This window comes from Phocoena phocoena, chromosome 8 (assembly GCF_963924675.1).
Source record: "Phocoena phocoena chromosome 8, mPhoPho1.1, whole genome shotgun sequence".
NCBI classification, from domain to species: Eukaryota; Metazoa; Chordata; class Mammalia; order Artiodactyla; family Phocoenidae; genus Phocoena; species Phocoena phocoena.
The window spans coordinates 105080028-105099809 of NC_089226.1; the positions used below are offsets into that span (position 1 = coordinate 105080028).

Below are 19782 nucleotides of genomic sequence, written 5' to 3' on the forward strand. Positions count from 1 at the left end.
GAAGTAGGCCAATTCCAACACAAACTAAGGCTATTTAGTTGTTGCTAAATTAACCTTAGGAAAAGAAGAAATATAAAAAGTTGTCTGGGACTTCCCTGGCGGTCCAGTGGTTAGGACTCCGTGCTCTCACCGCCAAGGGAGCAGGTTCAATCCCTGATCGGGGAACTAAGATCCTGCAAGCCGCATGGTGCAGACAAAGGAAGGAAGGAAGGAAGGAAGGAAGGAAGGAAGGAAGGAAGGAAGGAAGGAAGGAAGGAAGAAAAAGTTGTCCTTAACATGGCCATCTAATTTTGGACAATATTTATATAGCTGCCTACTTAGCTTTACACTTATCCTGGGGCATTTTACTACTCTTAAAAGAACTATGAAACATGTATCAAATCTACACTTTCTTGAACTCTCAGTAAGTAGCCTCATTATCACCAAGAGATATAGAGGTAAAAAAGTAACTCATTATCAATACTTCTTCTCTGTTAGGATAAACTGTTCACCCTATATAAATAGAAGAAATGGTGACAATTTGAAAAGCTGCCCTAACTTCCACTTATCATGTAAATTAGGGTTGACTTTATCATTCATATTGCTCTGTAAGTTTTAAAAAAAATACGTACTTAAACTTACATCAAATATAAAAAAACACAGTTTGAACTTAAAAGAAATTTAATAGCAGTACTTTAATATTTTTAATAGAACAAATAACCATTCAGTTATAAATTCTACAAAATATAAAGTTATGCATATAAAAACATTATATTAAGAATTAAACTGGAGTTGTATACAATGTTTGATGAGAATAAAAGTTGATATAACTTTGAAAGAGTAAAAAAACTATACTGTTAACTGTGAGAACATAAAAAAATTGTTTTGAAAACAACAGAGAACAGAATACACATTACAAAGTGGAAAGAATTACTGCCCCATATCACAATCAAAAGAGTGACAGCTGAAGTATGTACATACATCTGCTTGACCTCCTCTCGGCTGCGTTCCTGCCAGCCTTCACGGTGTCCTTTCCCGTGTGCTGTAACTTTGATTGATTCTGCTGATGGTCATTAGACAACTTGCCTCCATTTCTCCTGCCATTCAACACCATGTTCTTGGATTCTCCCAACCACTTCATACCCACAGACAGCCTGACCCAGGTGCATTTAGTCACTCTCTTCAAATAGCTTAGAGAATAATTTCAATGTTCTCTCCTAACAGAAACAAAACATGAAAAAACAAAACAAAATGGGGAGGTAAATACACAAAAGACCATATGCTACACAGACCCCTGAGACATTTTCAGAGTATTCAAAGTAACTTAGCAATTAGTGTTTCCGCTCTTCACAGACTACTTTGGCTCCCCCGCCATCCCATGTCACGCTGAGGTCTACGGTGCCCCCAGAATGAGGAGGGACTCGTTCTGCCTTGCTCATTGCTTGTGCTTTGAAGAGCGATGGGTAACTAGTAAGTGCTCAATAAATATTTATCTCTTTCAGTTGCCAGTAAGAATCATCTTTGCTTCTTACTACCCTGATACCTAGGTATATAGCTCAATAACCTGCTCAAATTACACGTTTTGGTAACATTCTATTAACTCTGTGAGGAAACAAGGAAGTTCTCTCTTCTCTTCTGAGGAGCTGAAGAAAAGGCATCTCAGTTAAGCTTTGTCCACAACAGCTTTGTAACATCCTTTTGTTGCTGTTAGTTTGAAGTCAGGATTCAGGATATTTAAGGGACCAACATTCGAATATCAAAGTATTGCCCGTCATGAAATACCTGCCTTAGCATTCCTTTACGATGGCAACAAAAATTGAGATTATAGTATTTGCTAATATAGTGGTATCCCTCACTATCTGAATTTTAATTAGCTGAATTTGGGAACAAAATGTCTTGGATAGGGAGAAATGTTTGTAATTTATAAGGACCTTCGGAAGTGAAGGTATAATAGATTACATTTGTTGGTAATGGAATGAGAAAGGATGTCCATGACATCACCTCATTACGGAATTATGCTTTAGTGTAAGTCAGACTAAAAAGGCTCTAGGATAAGAAAGTGTAAAAACAGAACTTGAGAGCTAAAGGAACTCTAAGATTCTAGCATAACTCTTCCAATTTGCAGATGGAGCTGAGGCAGCACGCCCAATGCCACACAATCAGCCTGCAGCCGCAGCCAGAGGAGAACCAGGCGTTGCTGCCCAAGGGCCTCTCACCTCACCACACCAGGCAGAGCTCATTTTCCCTCACTTTTTCCAAACACACAGAAAAGTACACATGATAAATTATTCTGAAGTACTCCCAGAAATGTACACCTGGAGATGCCTTTAATGATGCCCAACACAAATACAAAATATTAATTTTTACTTGACCTCCAGTCTCTTTCATGTCACAGGAATTCTGTGTGAATTCACAGTGAGGTAAAATGTGGGTGAGAGCAACATGCTTAGGCAAAAACGTGAACAACAGCTGATCCATATTAAGGATACTTTTACAATTGTTCTCGAACATGTAATTTTCTCTTGGTTCCTTCACTATGAAAATTCAATTAGCATTCAACTTTTATTGTGCCTATCTTTTGATTCTTCTTGTAGGTTTCACTAAACCCAGAAAAATGCTGCTACTTAAATAATAGAAAAGGGCAAGTAAAATATTGATACATCAGTTCTAAGCTAAATATTTTTCAACTAATACTTTATCAAATTACACAGAAGACCCCCTATTGATGATCAAATATCTTATATTTATACTTAGACAACCTGTCGTTTTGATTGGCTAATTCCTTCATGTTCCAGGAAGTCTTCCTTGACCCTCACTGCCAAATCCAGGTGGACACCCCTACTATAAAACTGGGTGAGGGACTTCCCTGGTGGCACAATGGTTAAGAATCCACCTGCCAATGTAGGGGACACGGGTTCGAGCCCTGGTCCGGGAAGATCCCACATGCCGTGGAGCAACTAAGCCCGTGTGCCACAACTACTGAGCCTGTGCTCTAGAGCCTGCGTGCCACAACTACTGAAGCCCGTGTGCCAAGAGCCCGTGCTCCGCAACAAGAGAGAAGCCACCACAATGAGAAGCCTGTGCACCGCAACGAAGAGGAGCCCCCGCTCGCTGCAACTAGAGAAAGCCCACGTATAGCAACGAAGATCCAACACAGCCAAAAAAAAAAAAAACCTGGGTAAAAGCCCTTATGTCACCATATAGTGAAGGCCTGTCTGCCTCCTTAATGGACTGAGAGCTCCTGAGGTCAGGGACTTACTTTTCTTTTCTCTAGTACAGCACAAAGCAGATCAAAGGCACTCAACTTACAAAAGAATAAATAAATTAGGTTGTGGTCTAAACCACCTCAAAGGAGCTGCCACTTTTGTACGTTTTTTAAACTATAAATTATAACCTGACCTCTTCAAATTCTCTTCTTCCTCAAGATGCTCGTGCTGTCACAGGCGGCTGGAGCAGCTCTGGCACAGGCAAGACATGGCAGGAATCAGCCATCACCGCCATCAACTTCCCTACTACCTGCCATTATGCTTTCTGGTTCACCCCCGACTCTGCACCTCCAGAGAAAAAGAACAAGAAGGTGGTAAAGTGCTTTGGGTCCTTTAGGAAATTCATCTCAAGAACGCCCACATATAACATACAACTTATAGATAATGATGTAAGAATGTGTTTTTAAGACTCTGTGGAGCCCTAATACTACTCAATGATTAACACATAAAATGTAACTATACGGAACAGAAAAGAGCAATGTGGCTTTAGACAGAATTAAGAGACAAAAGAAAGAGCAAGTCACCTCTCCAGAGAATCCTTAAGTCGCAACCAAGCTTCCTACTCAGAGATAAAAAGTGGAAAACCTGGGAAGAGGCCCAGCAATCTGTGTTTTAATAAGCCCTCCAGGTGATTCTGACACTAGTTTTCCAGTGTCAGAACTATTGTTCTAAGTTACTTTTCATTCATTTGTTCGTCTGTTAGGGCAAAGAGCAAATACCAAAATTTTAAGAAGTATGGAATAAAACTTTTTAATTTGAGGAAATTATACCTATCAACCTAAGTTTTACCAAGCATTTGGAAAAGTTCACCAATAAATTATTTTAGTAGTATACTCCAGCTACTGTGTACTAGAACACAGTGTGGAACACAGACTGAGATCCACTCTAACTTACACATCATTTCAATTAAATGTGGGTTAATGATCCAAAATGGAGCAAATTCCTAACCCTGGGTCTCATTTATATCGCAGTCAACTGATATGATTTTGTTTGAACTTACGGTACCATAGCATAACAAGCACTGTCAATCACAAGACATGGCTGAATTTCACTAGTATGAACACACTGTATGTTATGTCTGGATGTATCCTAGCAGAGGCACCAATACTCTCCACTTGTCCAGATAACAACAGCTATCATTAAGGCAAAAGACTTAAGCTCACAATGAATATTTTGTAAAAGCAGTTCTAGTAAAGCTATCAGAAATTGGGGGCTATTTATAAACTTTTAGCTCAAAACGAACATATACTCTACTCATCATCAGGTCACTGTTGGTTCTGCCCTCATGAGTGCAGGATCTGCTGTTGGCATGATGATTCCCATAAGACTATGAGCTGGAAGAACACTTACACATTAAAGGTGGAGACGGAATTTCAAAAGCTAACACAAGTGGATAGTTTAGTAGGAGAAACAGGAGCTGAAGACATTGGGTGGCTCCCCCAGAGCTCCCCCCTCCCAACAGAGCAAGGGTGCAGTCTCTCTGGCTTGGAACCCAGCTGGCTCACATGGAAACGCTACCACGGTCATGGCCTGGTGGACATATCCGAGCTAACTGGCCACTGACTATATCTACAAGTTAAAATTACCTCAAATTTATTCCAAAATTGGCAGAAAAACAATTTTCAAGAAAGGAGTACTGGCGACTCCTTAAATGGCCTAACAGCTACAAATCTTTCTCTGATCTGATTTCCCAATATAAAAATATCATGAGGGCTTCCCTGGTGGCACCGTGGTTGAGAGTCTGCCTGCTGAGCAGGGGACACAGGTTCGTGCCCCCGTCCGGGAAGATCCCACATGCCGCGGAGCGGCTGGGCCCGTGAGCCATGGCCGCTGAGCCTGCGCGTCCGGAGCCTGTGCTCCGCAACGGGAAAGGCCGCAGCAGTGAGAGGCCCGCGTACCGCAAAAAAAAAAAAAAAAATCATGAAAATTATTAGACATCTACTACATTCCAGACACTATTCCAGGCACTGAGGATACAGCAAATGTTTCTCACCCTCACCTGTGCCTTATTCTAACGAAGAAAGCTCTGGGAAGCAACAAATGAACAAATAAATGCCAGCACCCTGGAGAAAATGAAGCGGTTTCTAAGTGGCGGGAGTGTTTCAGGTGGAGCCAGGGCAAAAGCGGGGCAGCACTGGGGAGCGAGCACCAGGCAAAGAGCAAGTACAAAGCCGAGGGAGCAAAGCAGCTGGTGTGTCCGAGGACCAGCACAGAGCCCAGTGTGGCTGGAGCAAGAGCAGGGGGTAAGAGGGGCAGGAGGAAGGCCAGAGGGCCTCCAAGCCCCTTCTGCGACTTGGGCACTAACTCCCAGGGAGAGAGCAGAGAAGTGACAGGAGTTAAGTGTTAAAGGCCCATGCTGGATGCTTGTCATGTGGCGAAGAGTTGGAATGCTTTTGAAAAGGCAGGTCTAATAAAGCGACTAACAATTTGGGGGGACGAGAGAGAAAGCAGTTCAAGAGACCACAGCAATCAGTGAGAGGGGAAATAGATGCTGGTGGCTCGCAGCAGCAAAAGCGGTGGGAAGTGGTTCGTCTCAGGATCTTTTCTGAAGATTTTGCCGACACTGTGTGAAAGAGAGAGGGCTCAGATGTGCTTGCAAGTGGAAGAATGGAATTAGCAGTTATGGAGGTGACAAAGACCACAGGGAGGTCGGGTTTTGGCAGGGGGTGGGGTGCAGGAGTTTGGTCATGTTTGAGATGCCTACTAGAGACTGAGCAGAGATGTTTAGGATCTGGAGGACAGGCCCAGGCTGGATGTATAAACTTGGAGTCAGGAGACTAATGGGATTTCAAGCCATGGGGCAAGAGGAAATCACCTAGGAAGTAAGTAGAGATAAAAGAAGTCTAAGGACTGAGGGACACCCAAATATTTAGCGATCAAGATGAGGAAACAGCAGCTAAGGATACTAAAAGGAGCAACTAGTGAGGCAGGAGGAGAAGCAAAAGCAAACCAGGGCCCAGCGCTTCAGGAAGGAGTGACCCAGCTGGGCACAGGCTGCAGCTGCTCATAAGGCAAATCTCTGAGAGTTGAAAGTCATGACAGATGGGCCACTGTGAGCCTCTCTCAGAAACGACAGAGAACTTCTGAAATGGACATAAAGTCTCGAAACATGGGCTCACGGGGAAAGAATGAGACGGCAGAAAGGACTCTAAGGAATAATGAATAAAGAGAGTCCTAAGTTCTTGTTATTTGTTTCAAACAAGAGAAAAAGAGTCCAAATTTCAGGTGCCAGAAAAGATGAATGTAATATTCACAGGATGGGAGATGGTGGGAATAGGTTAATTTGAGACCAGCATGCCTTGAGAGAGTTTACAAGGATCTTTGTTTAAAAAAAAAAAAAAGTTTTTAAACGAACAGATTAATTAGCTCTCTGGCCTGAAGTAATAAATCACCTGAGTATGCTGATGGACGGAATCCCTGAGGGTTCTGTGCAAGGCTTTGCCCCCTCTATTTTTATGAGTGTCCGCAAAAATGACACAACCAGGCTCTAAGGAAACGCAGCTGTGACTATGCTCTGGCATGGGCACACCTTGCACCCACCCCCAGGGACTACCTGAAATCAACAGGAAATCAACAGGAAAGGTTTCACTGGACCAATAGGTGGGGAAGGATGCACATACTTCAGATTCTAGTATCAAACGCACACAATTTATGACAACACAAAACGTGCTAGAAAACTGCTAAAATAAGAGTTGCATTTAAAGAGGAAAGTTTAATCACATTTTAATACCACAAAGGTAAAAAGCACACACACACATCGTCATACAATCCAAATCACCAAGAGCAATGGCTGTCTTCAGGGGAATGGGATTAACATCAAGAAAAGATTTTTTCCCCAAAATGTTTACAGTGAACCTATTTATTTATAATTGGAAAAAACCCAAACAATCCGCTTCCCCCAATACTTGATATTCACGTTTCTAAAGAAACCACAGAGTTGTTCCATACAAAAATGCGCTTGGTTTATGTAAAGTGCCCGCTCTATTCCCAGTGATGGACCCTCGACAAATGTCAACACTCTGTTAGCCTCCCACTGTCCCTTTATGGACACACACAAGGATCGTAAACTCTTAGTGACTTTTGAGCTCAGCTGCTCACCTCCAATTTGAGAACTTTGGTTTCAATTCTTTTTCACTTAAAGCTTTTGGAAAGGAATTTTTTGTTGAATATCCTAAAAACAAATCAGGATTTCAAGACATCTGTCAGAAAAATGAAAATATTGATTCTGAAAGACTATCAAGAATTTCAAAATAATTCCTGTGCCATTACCAAGAACTCTATCCAGTTTACAAGCTGAACTTGTCTGCAGATAGTTTATCTTTGAGAAATTATCCATCGAAATGGAAACAATCCCCAAGTGGCTGAAAATGAAAAGATAACATATATTTTTAAAAAGCAGGGTCTAGCTTGCTAGAGCACTTTTGAAAATCTTTACTGAGAAAAAGCAGAACAAACATTTTTCAAGTGATTCAGTTACAATTTGCTAAGAAAACAATGCGATACACCAGCTAACAGTTTTATCTTTGGAGAAAAAGATTACAAGCGATTTTTTTAACTGTTACATGACATATTCTTCAAAAGGTTCAACTTTTCAAAATGAACATATATTACTTTGTAATAAAAAATAAAGGTATATATAAGGAAAATAAAACAGATTTCACAAAAATCCTTCTGCATCATCCGTATGTATGTAAGTTAAAGCCAACTTCTAAAACTTTAAACACAGCAATTCAAATATCAGACTCCTAGGTTGATGGGAACTGAAAAAATATCACTGAACTACTTCCACAAGTTTTTGATGCCTTTGCTTGTGGACTCTGATGCTCAAGTGTCACAATCCCAGACTCCCAGGGGCTTTTTATTTAAAATAAGCGCAAGGAAGACAAACACAAATAAAAAGCATAGAAATGAAAGAAAGTACTGTCCAAAGAAGAAACAACAAACAAACACACAGCCCCTACCCCCACCCCAAAAGAGCAAAGAGCACAAGGTGGACCAGGGGTGAAACTACTCAGACTACTATCAGTTCCAACAACATCCCACTAGTTAAGTAAAAAACCAATTCCCCCTTCTAGGGCCTCATGTGTGCAGCCTATCTCACATGTGAAAATTACATGCAACAGCAAAAATAAAAGTATTTTGAAGCTGTTAAGACCTACCATTAACAGAATTTACCTTACTTACCAAGGCCTACAGGTCCTGCATGATCCAGCCCTGCCAGTCTCACCCCTTGCTCCAGCTAATACTCCAGACACAGCCTAGCTTACGACCCTCTAGTGTGCAAGGCATCTTCCCACCACTGGCCTCTGCACTTGGGCTACTGCCAGCCTGCCCATCAGTGCCCACCTCCCACCCCTCCACCCAGGAGATTTGTCTGGGTACATGCTTGAATATTCCTCCTTCATGGTGCTTATCACAACTGTATTCACTTCTTTATGTAATTACTTGGTGACACTTGCCTTCCCCACTGCAGTATAAACGAGCTAAGGTACACTTCCGTATCACTGGAACCTAGCACAAGGCCCAACATACCACAGGTCCATTCATATCATATCCCCCTTTCTAGTCTCAAACGTAACTGCTACACATAAGCCCCAGTGGGTATTAGTTTTCTCCCTCAAATCTAAAATTACAAAAGGACTCTATAATATATGTACCAAAGAATTCCATGTCAGTATTTATCAACGGTTATTCCAAATTCACCTGCAGATAACATATAGCCAAGGTTCCATGGAATCCTACAGTAATAATTCACACAATCAGACCAGTTGAAGAAGCCCTGAGAAGCCATCAGAAGCATCTGGGATCACTATTCCATTGTAATTCTGTAATGCAGTTTGACAGGGTAATTGCCCAGTTGCCAATTTCTTAGATAGCTACCATGAATCCATGATCTCACCTATAACCTTAAAACTTGCTCCTATGAACACTGTCAGAAATAAATCTCATTTAAGAATTTAGATGACCTGTCAGAGTTCAACTAGTCCTAGTGGTACGAAAGAAAAGTCTTGGGCATTTTTCTTCTTCTTAATTCAGCATTAAGCCCTTGTTGCTCTACAACTGGAGCCGTCATGCAGATTCAACGCTAACCGGGTATCTAGCACCAAACTCCAGAGCAAAGAATACGTCTTTATACTTGTAAAATAATTACTAATGACATGCCATTATTAAAAGTATCATTTCTGCTTTCCTTTTCCAGCTTTTGTAGAGTCAAACTCATATGCGTTTTGCTTCAGCCAATTTAACAGCTTTCTCAAGTAGCCTCAGGTGACAAAGCCCCAATCAGACCAGCAAGAGGATGGTGCCTGAAAAGAGCAGTCCCACCAATGCATAATAATGCTCCACCCACCCCCTTTTAGGATAAAATGATGGCTAGAGATAGCATCACTAATCCTCCTAAGTTGGTTGCAATAACTTCTCTAAAGGAGGCTGGAAAATGGTCCCCAAAGATATCTATCAGGTCTTAATCTGAAACCTATGAATGTTAATTTATAAGGAAAGGGGTCTTTGGAGATATGAGTAAATTACAGATTTTGAGATGAAAGAGATTATCCAGGTGGGCCCAAAATGTCATCCCAAGTGCCCTTAAAAGGGAGAGGCAGAGGGAGATTGGACACCACACACACTTGAGAAGAAGAGGAAAAGAGTGGCGTGAGGTGGCCACAAGCAAAGGAATGCCACAGTCACCAGAAACTGGAAGAGGCAAAGAACAATGCTCTCTTAGAGCCTCTGGAGGGAGTCCTACCCATATCTTGATTTTGGTCCAGTGAAACTGATGGTGAACTTCCGGCCTCCAGAACTGTGAGAGAATACATGTCTGCTATTTTAAGCCACCAAGTCTGTGGTACTTTGTTACAGCACACACAGGAAACTAATACAGAGACCAGGAAAAAGCAAATCAAAGTAAAAATGCTTTCTAATTAGACTCCAGAAATACATAAAATTCCAACATGCCACAGGGAAAGAGATTTTAAGCACCTTTAAAAAGTTGTCTTAAATACACTTTTAAAAAAAGACATTTCCCCCTTCAACTGCACATATGAAACACGGCTACAGAGAGAGCTATATGGATTTTGAAGATAAAGCTGGTGTCTCAATTACATCTAATTACTCATGCACTGTTTAAGCACAGTTAACCAAGATCTTCCTTAGATGTAACATACTGAACATTATCATATTTACATATATGTTTACAATAAAAAAAGAAAATCAGAACTATTAGACTTTTTCATTTAGCAGACCATTTTAAACAGCAAAACAGCCACCACTGGTTAAGTCTACGATCAGACGTTTGCAACCCTTATACTTATTCAGCCACTGAACTACAGCTGAGCGTGTGATAAACTCATTACAGAAAATACTGTTTCACAGTTCCTTATTTATGTACACCACACGTACACCAACACGTATCACAACAAAGGGTTTTATGTAAGAAAGATCTGTGTCTCCAATTGTCTCAGTAGGTATTTCTAAAATAAAGGTTTTAGCTGACGTGGTTGTTGAGGGGAATTCTGCCCCTAATCTCCCTAAAATCTCCTCCCCATCTCTCCGTGTCTGACCCATCCGCTTACCTCGTAGTGCCTATAAGTAAAATCAAGGACGCTTCCTTTGTTAGAGTAGTCTCTGAGACCCAAACAGCATTTTACTTTTCTAGAAACAGATGCCACCTAGTGTCAAGAGTCTGTAAGTACAGCCCACAGTTCCTGAGAGGCTATGAGGTAAGTAGAACAAAGGACAATTGATTCTTACTGGGCAAAGACAAGGGTGAGAAAAAACTTCCAAAAGGTGGTTCTTGGGCTGGGTCCTAAAGGCCAGGTGGCAGACCGTGCAAGGGGCAGCGCGCACAGTGGCTCAGGACGTGGATCGGGGTGGAGTCAAAGCATCGGTGCCGCCCTGGCTCCACTCACTGCTCTCCAGCAATGTGACCCTGGACAAGCCATTTAACCTCGCTAATGTCTCATTAGTAAAATGAAAAGAGGTTTGGCACAAGGATTAAATAAGCAGAAACTGCTAATACAATAAAGGTCTCCAACTGTCTCCTCTTTTCATGTAACTAAGAAACAAAGAAGATTTGCTGATGTATTATTCACAAAACTTTAAACAATCAAGTAGAAATCTCCCCTCCATTCCTCATCCTACCGTAACTCCCACAGGAAAGAAAAAAAAAAATCACATCACCTCATCCATTAAAAAAAGTACAAATTTTCAACAGAATAAAAAAGGACCAGGGGTGCTAATTTATGATACAGAGTTGAGATCAGCTTTGCTTTTCCTACAGCTCCTGAAGAGAAGGAATGTGACTTCTGGCAACAATGTATAGTTAAACATCACTGAATTAGCCTCACATGTCAACATTCAGAGGGACTGCAGATTTTGTTACAATAGAATATACCTTGTTGTGTATCTGATAAAATATTATCTTAGTGTAACTCCATTTGTTAAAATAATTGCTCCTCCATTCACTTAGTGCTTCCTATATTAACTTTATCATTTGTCACGCCCTGTAAAGCAGGTACCTTTTTTTCTGGTTACACAGATGAAAGACTGGAGAATTTGCTCAACTGTACCCATAGAAAGGATCCCACTAGCTAAAAAGCATGTGATTGGTGGCAGAGAGACCAGTTCGAAAACTAAATGCAACGAAGAGTAGAAATGGATGGGAAGAGAGAGGAAAGCTCTGGTTTTTCAGATACGAGCTTGGCAAGACTTGGTGACAAATCAGACATAGGCGCTGAGGGACAGAAAGGAAGTCAAGTCAGAAATCTCTAGTTGGGGTAGAAGTTTCAGTTGGGGAGACTGCAAGATTGCCATGAAGTGAGTTAGGGACTGCAGAAGGAACACATTTGCAGGAAAGATGAGAAAGTTTGGTTTGCTGAATTTGAGGATGGGGCACTACCCACGTGAAACTGTCGTAAGATGTTAAAACTCAGGAGAGAAGTGACTGTGAAAAGAGTAACATTAACAGAGGACTTTACAATTCACCAAGCATTTCAACATTATCTTAATTCAAAAAATCACAGAATTTCAGAGCAAAAAGTCTTAGATTAAAAGAAACAGGCTCAGGGACACGTATTACCTGCCCAAAGTAATTCACTTCTTCTGACAAGATAATATGCTACCAATATGTGAAACCAAAAAAAAAAAGATATTTTTGAGCTTTATCATGGTCAGTTAAATGAAAGGAAAAGGGGAGTGAAGAGAAAAGGGAATAAAATAAGCAAGAGACACATGCTGGCACCGTGAGAGTCAGAGAGGCCTTGCAAAGGAGCATTCCCCACTTACAGCGCCTGGGGCATGCCGCTCAATGCCTAGCACAGTGTCCAACACACAGCTAAGTAATGTCCGCTCAAGACGTGAGTGAAGAACTGAGTGCCATGGGGATGACAGAGAGACACCTCTTAGCTCCAGTTCTCTGGGCACCATTTCACACTATTGCTCGTTACTACGATCCAAGAACTGTGCTAATAACTTCACATATATCATATCATTTACCCACATCACAGTCCCTTAACATATACGATATATTTTAAATATTCATTAACATATGATATTAAATTATGACATAATTCATATAATAAAAACATTAAATATATACAACATATACAATACTACTATTATCACCCCCACTTTACAAAGGAGAGGAAGCCTTAGAGAATTAGAAAAAAAAATTAGCCAAGGTGGGGTTTAAAGACTGTACACTCTTGACACCATATAAGAAAGCAATATAATCCTGACTCAAATTCTTAAACATGCTTCGCCGCATACTTGAAGAGGAAGACCCTAGAACAAAAAGGGACACGGTTCCTGATTTTATGGAGCTCAGAGTATAGTGTGGGAAGAGACAATCAAATAAGCATGAAATAGTAAATTCTGGTAAGAGCTACAAAGGAAACAACTAGGATATCAGGAGAGAATAATATAGGAACAAACTTTAGACTGGATGATCAAGGAGGATAAATCAAAAGCATAAATACAGAAACAATCATCTTCTTTTTGGATCAGAAACACTCCTGGTATCTGTTTATATCCACCAAACAAATATTTTCTGAAGCAACTGGCTTTGTCTAAATCCTCCTCTGAATGAGGTCTGATTTTTGTTTCTTTTTTAACGGGAAGGGAGAAGCAGGTTTGTATACGGCCTCTCCGGCTCCAGACTCTACGGGCTCACTGGCTGAAGGATCAGCCCCCTTTACTCTTTAGCTGGGGGATCCATTTTCCTAAGAGTAGGTTGGTTTTCTTGCTAAAAATATATATCCCTTCATAACATGCAACATAAAGATTTTTTTTGAAAATAAAAATACTTTTCAGAGATCACTGATACTTTTCAGAGATCATATATTTCAACCTTGTTATAAAAATGAGACAGACAAAATGAATCATTCGGAAGACCTAGAATCAACTCAATCCAACATTTATCAAGAACCTACTGGGAGCCACCGGGCACTGTTCGTGGTGCTGGAATATTGGTTGTGCGCAGGGAACACTAGAGGGCGCACGAGAGTTTCAGCTTCCAGGAAAATCTACGCGGGGCTACTAAGGAGTGGAGGACCTTGCAAAACCACACGGAAGCATGTGAAAACCAAGTATCTGATGAACAGAGCAGAAGAGTGCAGAATAGGAAGCAGAATGACCCTTCACTGAAGGGATCTTTTGCCTTAAAGCTGAGAGGCAATCCTAGTGTCATGAGAGATGTACTGACCCGGTGTTCCTATAAAGATGTGCAAGTCAGGTGTCTACTGCACCCTAACACGCATGACTGAGGGTTCACCAGCTTGGCAACCCTATGAGGTAGGCGAGACAGGTATTACCACTACAAATGAGATGGCTAAAGCTCAGAATGAAGTTGCCTTCCTGAAGTCAAACTGCTTTAAGGTGTAAGGCTGAGTCTAGAACCCGAGCATTCAGGCCTAAGTCTGGGGTTTACTTCAATATTTGAGTCACATGTGCATCACCACAAACAAACAGGCTTATCACTGGGGAATGCTTCCTAGCTCCACTGAACTTTTGTGTACTCTTATAATACAGAAAAGAAGACATCTTGCAGAAATGCAACTGATAGGCAGGAGCCACAGAGATGTGGGAACCATATAGACCTTAAGAATTAGGCTTTTGGGACCCTAGTCTCCAAATTCGAAAACCCAAATGGATGTAAGCTGTATCATCAACTTAATATTTCAAAACAAGGAGAAAAGACTACATGGAATAAACAGAGGAGCTACGTAAACCGACTGGAGAGATGGCAAAATACGACTAAATTCGCTCTCAGAAGGGAGAAAATGGGTGGCGATCAAGTCTAAAAGATAAAGTATAATTTAAAATTGGAAGTGATCTCAGAGATTAACGTTTAGTTATTTTACAGATGAAGAAACTAAGGCTTGGCCCTGTCAGTGTGTTACACAAATAAGGTGGAGCAGACTGGAACACAGGTACTGATTCTTACTCCAGCGGACCTTCATCCAGCCCCAGAATTGTAAGTACAACTGTAGTTCTAGTTATAATCAACCTTAGGAGATGGTGCAGTGTTTGACTCTGTCTCACACAGATACCAGCCAGCTTCAAACCTGGCTGGCAGACGTGGGAGCCAGAGGCAGCAAGTGACCAAAGTGGTCCAGCGTCCTGGGAACCATTTAATCTGCTGGAAGGAAAATCACGAAGCAAGGCCTAACTTACAGAACAAATGACTACGGACATCAGTGAGTTTTTTTTCCCCCTTTTGTGACAATATTTTAGAATTAATGCAAACGGTTCTGGTTCCATCACCAACTATGTAAAGATAATATATCCACTCTAACTTACTGCCTATGAGCAATATGGGGATCAAAAGGAAAGCGTTTTTTTTTTCTTTTAGCTAGACATAAATGCTGATTTACAACAATAAGGTGATGAGTCCGTCATGCACAGATGGATTCTCTCTATTCCACACCTTTAAAATAGCAAAATCCTGTAATGCATGTAGAATAAGGTGTGCGTGACTAAAATTTGGGGATGTGTCTGTTGAATAAGATGTAACTGTAAGTGAAAACTTACTTAGACTTTCTGTAATCTGACCAGGACAAACTCCAATCACATTAATAGAAAAACACAGGGTTAGATACTGGTCAGGCATGATGTTTCCTCTCAACCAGCAGTTCTAATCTTCTAGGAAACACCAAATTACAGGGAAGAAAAGGGATTATTGTAAGAACTAAAGTAAAAACAGATTTGTAGAAGGTTTTTTTTTGGGGGGGGGGAGCGGAATGTAGAGTTGGTAGAAAGAATTTAAAGGAAGTTGTGAAACCTTCCTAAGACCCGGGGTCCCCTGATTTGCTCGCTAGGACCCTTCCCCATTCAGCTTGTTAAATGAAACATTTAAAACCACAGGATTCAATTCAAAGATTTCAGAGCTGACAGTCTGTCCAAGAAAACAATTACTTTTCAAATCACTGTGTTCTAATGGTTAGAACTCCCTAATACTTGAAATTTAAAGTGCATTGGCTCGTTTTATCCTGTAATAAATTTAAGTTTGTGCTTTTTATTGCAATTAAAACCATTTCCTACACCAAGACACATCAGTAAAATACATTTTTTCCCAAAATAAAAAGTAACTAAAAATCAGGCTAAAAAATTAAGTTACATCTTACACATAAAACTTCTATTGCGGGCTTCCCTGGTGGCGCAGTGGTTGAGAGTCCACCTGCCGATGCAGGGGACACGGGTTCGTGCCCCGGTCCGGGAAGATCCCACATGCTGCGGAGCGGCTGGGCCCGTGAGCCATGGCCGCTGAGCCTGCGCGGCTCCGCAACGGGAGAGGCCACAACAGTGAGAGGCCCGCGTACCGCAAAAAAAAAAAAAAAAAACAACTTATATTGCATAGAGCTCTATCTGAGATACAGATATCCTAAGCTCTCTTCCTGCATTTACTCAGTGTATCTATGGAACCAACAGTGTGTCATACTGGAACAAGGACACATGGTCCCTATCTTTAACACTGTGTGGAAAACTCAGCAATTAGTGTTCTAGGGCTGACACAGTCGTGTAACTCTTGCCCATGAAGGGGAAGGAGTTTGTGAGTGGAGAGAAAGTAGAGCTCATATATAGCAGGCAAGAATAGAAAATAATGGAACTGACATCATTCATCTGAAAGGATTTGCTCTCATAAGCCGTGGGAAGGGCATTCCTGTGGACAGGGAGCTGCTCAGATGCTTCACACACAAATGACTTTGCAACACAAGCAGGCCACAAGCTCATGTCCTATAAGCCCACAAATTGACACTCAAAGAAAAATCAGATTCAATCCCAGATACAGATGACCCAAGGGAAAATTTATAAACCAACATGCTCCACCCACAAAACTCTAAGCTCAAAGACACACAACCTGCTACCACTTCCTTCACATGCATATTCTGCTATACCCCATCCTCCCCTCCCCCCATTTTGCCCACTGGTATTTGGTTCAGGTATGGAGCATTCAAGACATAAGCACTTCAGTGTGTCTGTGAAGACAAATGAAAACATGGCAAGAGGGCACGTGGAAATGACTTTGAGTGTGGTTTCAAAGTTTATGGGCTAATAAAAAATTAAGCCTTACTCTACTCTCCTGTTAAAGAGTAAGTATCCCCATTATTCTTTTCACACCCAAACTAAGTTGCTGTGTCAATGACAACAACGTTTTCAATAACAATAGAATGAACAAATTTTGAAAAACTAAATATAGGGACTTTCCTGGTGGCACAGTGCTTAAGATTCCACGCTCTCAATGCAGGGGGCTGGGGGTCGATCCCTGGTCAGGGAACTAGATCCCACGTGCACGCCACAACTAAGAGTTCACATGCCTCAACTAAGGAGCCCGCCTACTGCAACTAAGACCCAGCACAACCAAATAAATAAATAAATATTAAAAAAAAAAAAAACTAAGTATAAATCACCAAGCTCTATTAATTAACATTTTTCATCCAGTGTCTACTGACCACCTACTCTGTACCTGCTCTGAGCAGAGGAGATAAATAACGAGCTCACAAGAAAGCTGAGGGGAAGGTCAACAACCAAATACGATACAAGGTAACAACTGCTCAGGGAACAAAGCAGAAGTGTGTCTTCTCCTGAGTGGGTCAGCCCCTGCCCTTGTGTTGTAAGAGGTCTGCAAGGGGTGTGAAGATTTATCCAGGAGGTAACACTCTCACCGGGCCTTCCTGAAGGCGAGTATCAATCCGGGGGAGGGGATGCAGGAATGCCAGGCAGGGTGCGAGCAAAAGGCACCAGGCAGGGGAAACCACTGGGGCCCGGGCTTGGAAAGGAAGAGGAGAATGCTTAGATGACGGGCCCACACCTGCGGTGGAAGTTGCTAAACATTCGGCTACAAACTTGTACCTATAGTAAGTAACTCTTTAAGTAAACTTCCCAGTACGCACAAATTATCTGCGATTATTTCAGGCTAAACTGATTGCCCTCTCCCTTTTCAAAATATTTACGCTTTTATGACCAATCATCAGAAGTTACAGGCGTGTTCTTAACATTAAAGGAAGAAAAGCTTCAGCTAGCAACTGTTTCCTCTGATGACCCTATAAAGCCACGTTCAACTATACTTTATATCAAAATGGTTTAAATCTAAAAAGGTCCTGATGAAAAGAAGCGCAATCACAACCAATCAGTTCTTCTGCCTACCACTCTAGATAAGACTTTTCCCCCCAGGGTGAATTTCATACGGCAAGTTCTGAAAAATTAACTTCGAAGAACACATGTTCACCCCCTCAGTATTCTTAAAGTTCCCCCAGTCAATGGATCGGAAGTAAAAGAGCTCTAACACGGGGTCAAATAAAGCCAAACAGAGAGGGAGTGAGTTTCTCTGGGTCCAACGTGCTTCTCTACCATTCCAGCAAGTTGGGTCGAGTTGTCATCTTGTAAACGTTTCCCCCACTCTCATAGGTAGGGGTGATGCTGATACATCACCTTTGGATATGTGAAAAGAATCGAGTCACTCTGGGAGGACCGACGCCTTTTCTCGGGACCCGAGACGCCGGCCAACTTAGGGGGCCCGGGAGGCAAGCCCCGGCCAGGAGCCGGAGCCGCTGTCAGGGGAGGGACGGAGCGGGGCGGAGGACGGGCCCGGGAGGAAATCTGAAAGGAGGCTCGAGCCCAAACAAAAACAACCCAAAGTTGAGCGCGGCAGAGGGAGCAGATTGGGCGAGACCATTCACGGCTGCCCATTGGAGAAAAGGGAAAACAGAGTCCCCCAATCGCGAGCGGCGGGGCTGCTCCCCTCGTGCGGCCGCGGGCCGGCCCGGCGCTGCCCGGCGGCCGCTACCGCTCCCTTCCGGCGGCGGCGCCCACTGCAGGGCCCGCGCCCCCCGGCCGCCGCCGCCGCCGCCGCCGCCGCCGCGCCCCTCCCCCGGCCGTCCCTCCACCCCCGAGGCCCCGGCCCTGGCCCCCGCCCGGCCCGGCGCCCCCGCTCCCGCCGGCCCGCCCCCAGCCCGCCGCCCCTGCGCCCCCCGCACCGGCGCCCGCCCCCCGCTCACCGCCGGGCGCTGCCCGCTCCTCCTTGGGGCGCGTCGAGGCCCCGCCGCCCCGCCGTTGCGCTGAGGGGCCCGCGCTGCCCGGCGACACTTCCCCGTCCCCTAAGAATATTAATCACCAAAAATAATTCCAGAGAAAAATGGAGAGTAAAATCCAAGATGGCGGCACCAGCCGCAGCACCGCCCGCTCCATCCGCTGTCTGGAAATGAGTCCCAGCCGCGGCCGGAGCCCCCCGCCCCCACCGCGCCCCCGCGCCCCCGCGCCACGGGCCTCACCTCGCCTCGCCTCTCGCGCGGCCTCGGGGTGCAAAAGGCAGCCGCTGGCCTGGGGGCTCCGCGTTCTGAGTCCTGGCGCCGCGCGTGCTGCCTCCGGTGCCTGGGCGCCCTCACCTCATAGCCCCGGAGCCTCACCGCCCGCGCCGCAGACGCGTCGCCGCCCCCGGTGAGCCGCTCGGACGCCGCCCGGGAACGGTGGAAGGACACGAAAAGGAGTTCCCGCGGCCAGGCGGAGGGACACCACTTCGGCTCGTACCGCTCTGGACGCCTCTGTTGGTTTTACGGGACCAGGGGTGGGGGGAGGCGGAGAAACCCGAGAAAGAAATGAGTTCCCCGCCGGGTGCTCCCGCGGCGGAGGAACAAAAAGCGAATTTTGAGGGGATGAGATGAGTCGTTCCTTCGCTTCGCTCGCGGCGGAGGGATCCGTGTTGAGCAGTCGGCAGGGATCCCTCCGCTCCTCGCTGCCCTTTAAATTGCGGCTGGAGGCGGTGCCGCCGCGCGTCCCTGGGGCGCCACCCGGATCTCAGGCCTCCCTACGTACCCGGGCCCCGCGAGGCCTCCTTCGACACTTGGTCCCTTGCACAGCTGCACCCACCGGGGACAGCCCTGGGGAATGGGCAGGCTCCTCGCCCACTGCGCCTACCGGGTGCGTCTAGGGGAGGTGGCCCCACGGAGGCGAGCCTCTTTGTTGTGGGAATGGGTGTCACTGGAAGCAGATACACCCTTAAAGACCATGTGGGCAGCCTGAGCGTTACACCGCTTAGTGTGGGAGG

General features: G+C 43.9%; 1 protein-coding gene across 3 annotated transcripts in view; it reads right to left on the minus strand.

Moving 5' to 3' along the window:
• The window catches only part of KMT5B (lysine methyltransferase 5B), a 51103-nt gene extending 31723 nt beyond the window's left edge, over positions 1-19380 (minus strand). For 2 of the 3 annotated variants that reach the window (XM_065881449.1, XM_065881450.1), the window contains exon 1: positions 961-1120. In XM_065881449.1, coding sequence (XP_065737521.1) covers positions 961-1120 — 160 coding nt within the window. Of the gene's footprint in view, positions 1-960; positions 1197-19014 lie in introns of those variants that run through there. The other variant, XM_065881448.1, reaches the window with a different exon arrangement.
• Positions 19381-19782: the final 402 nt, after the last annotated feature.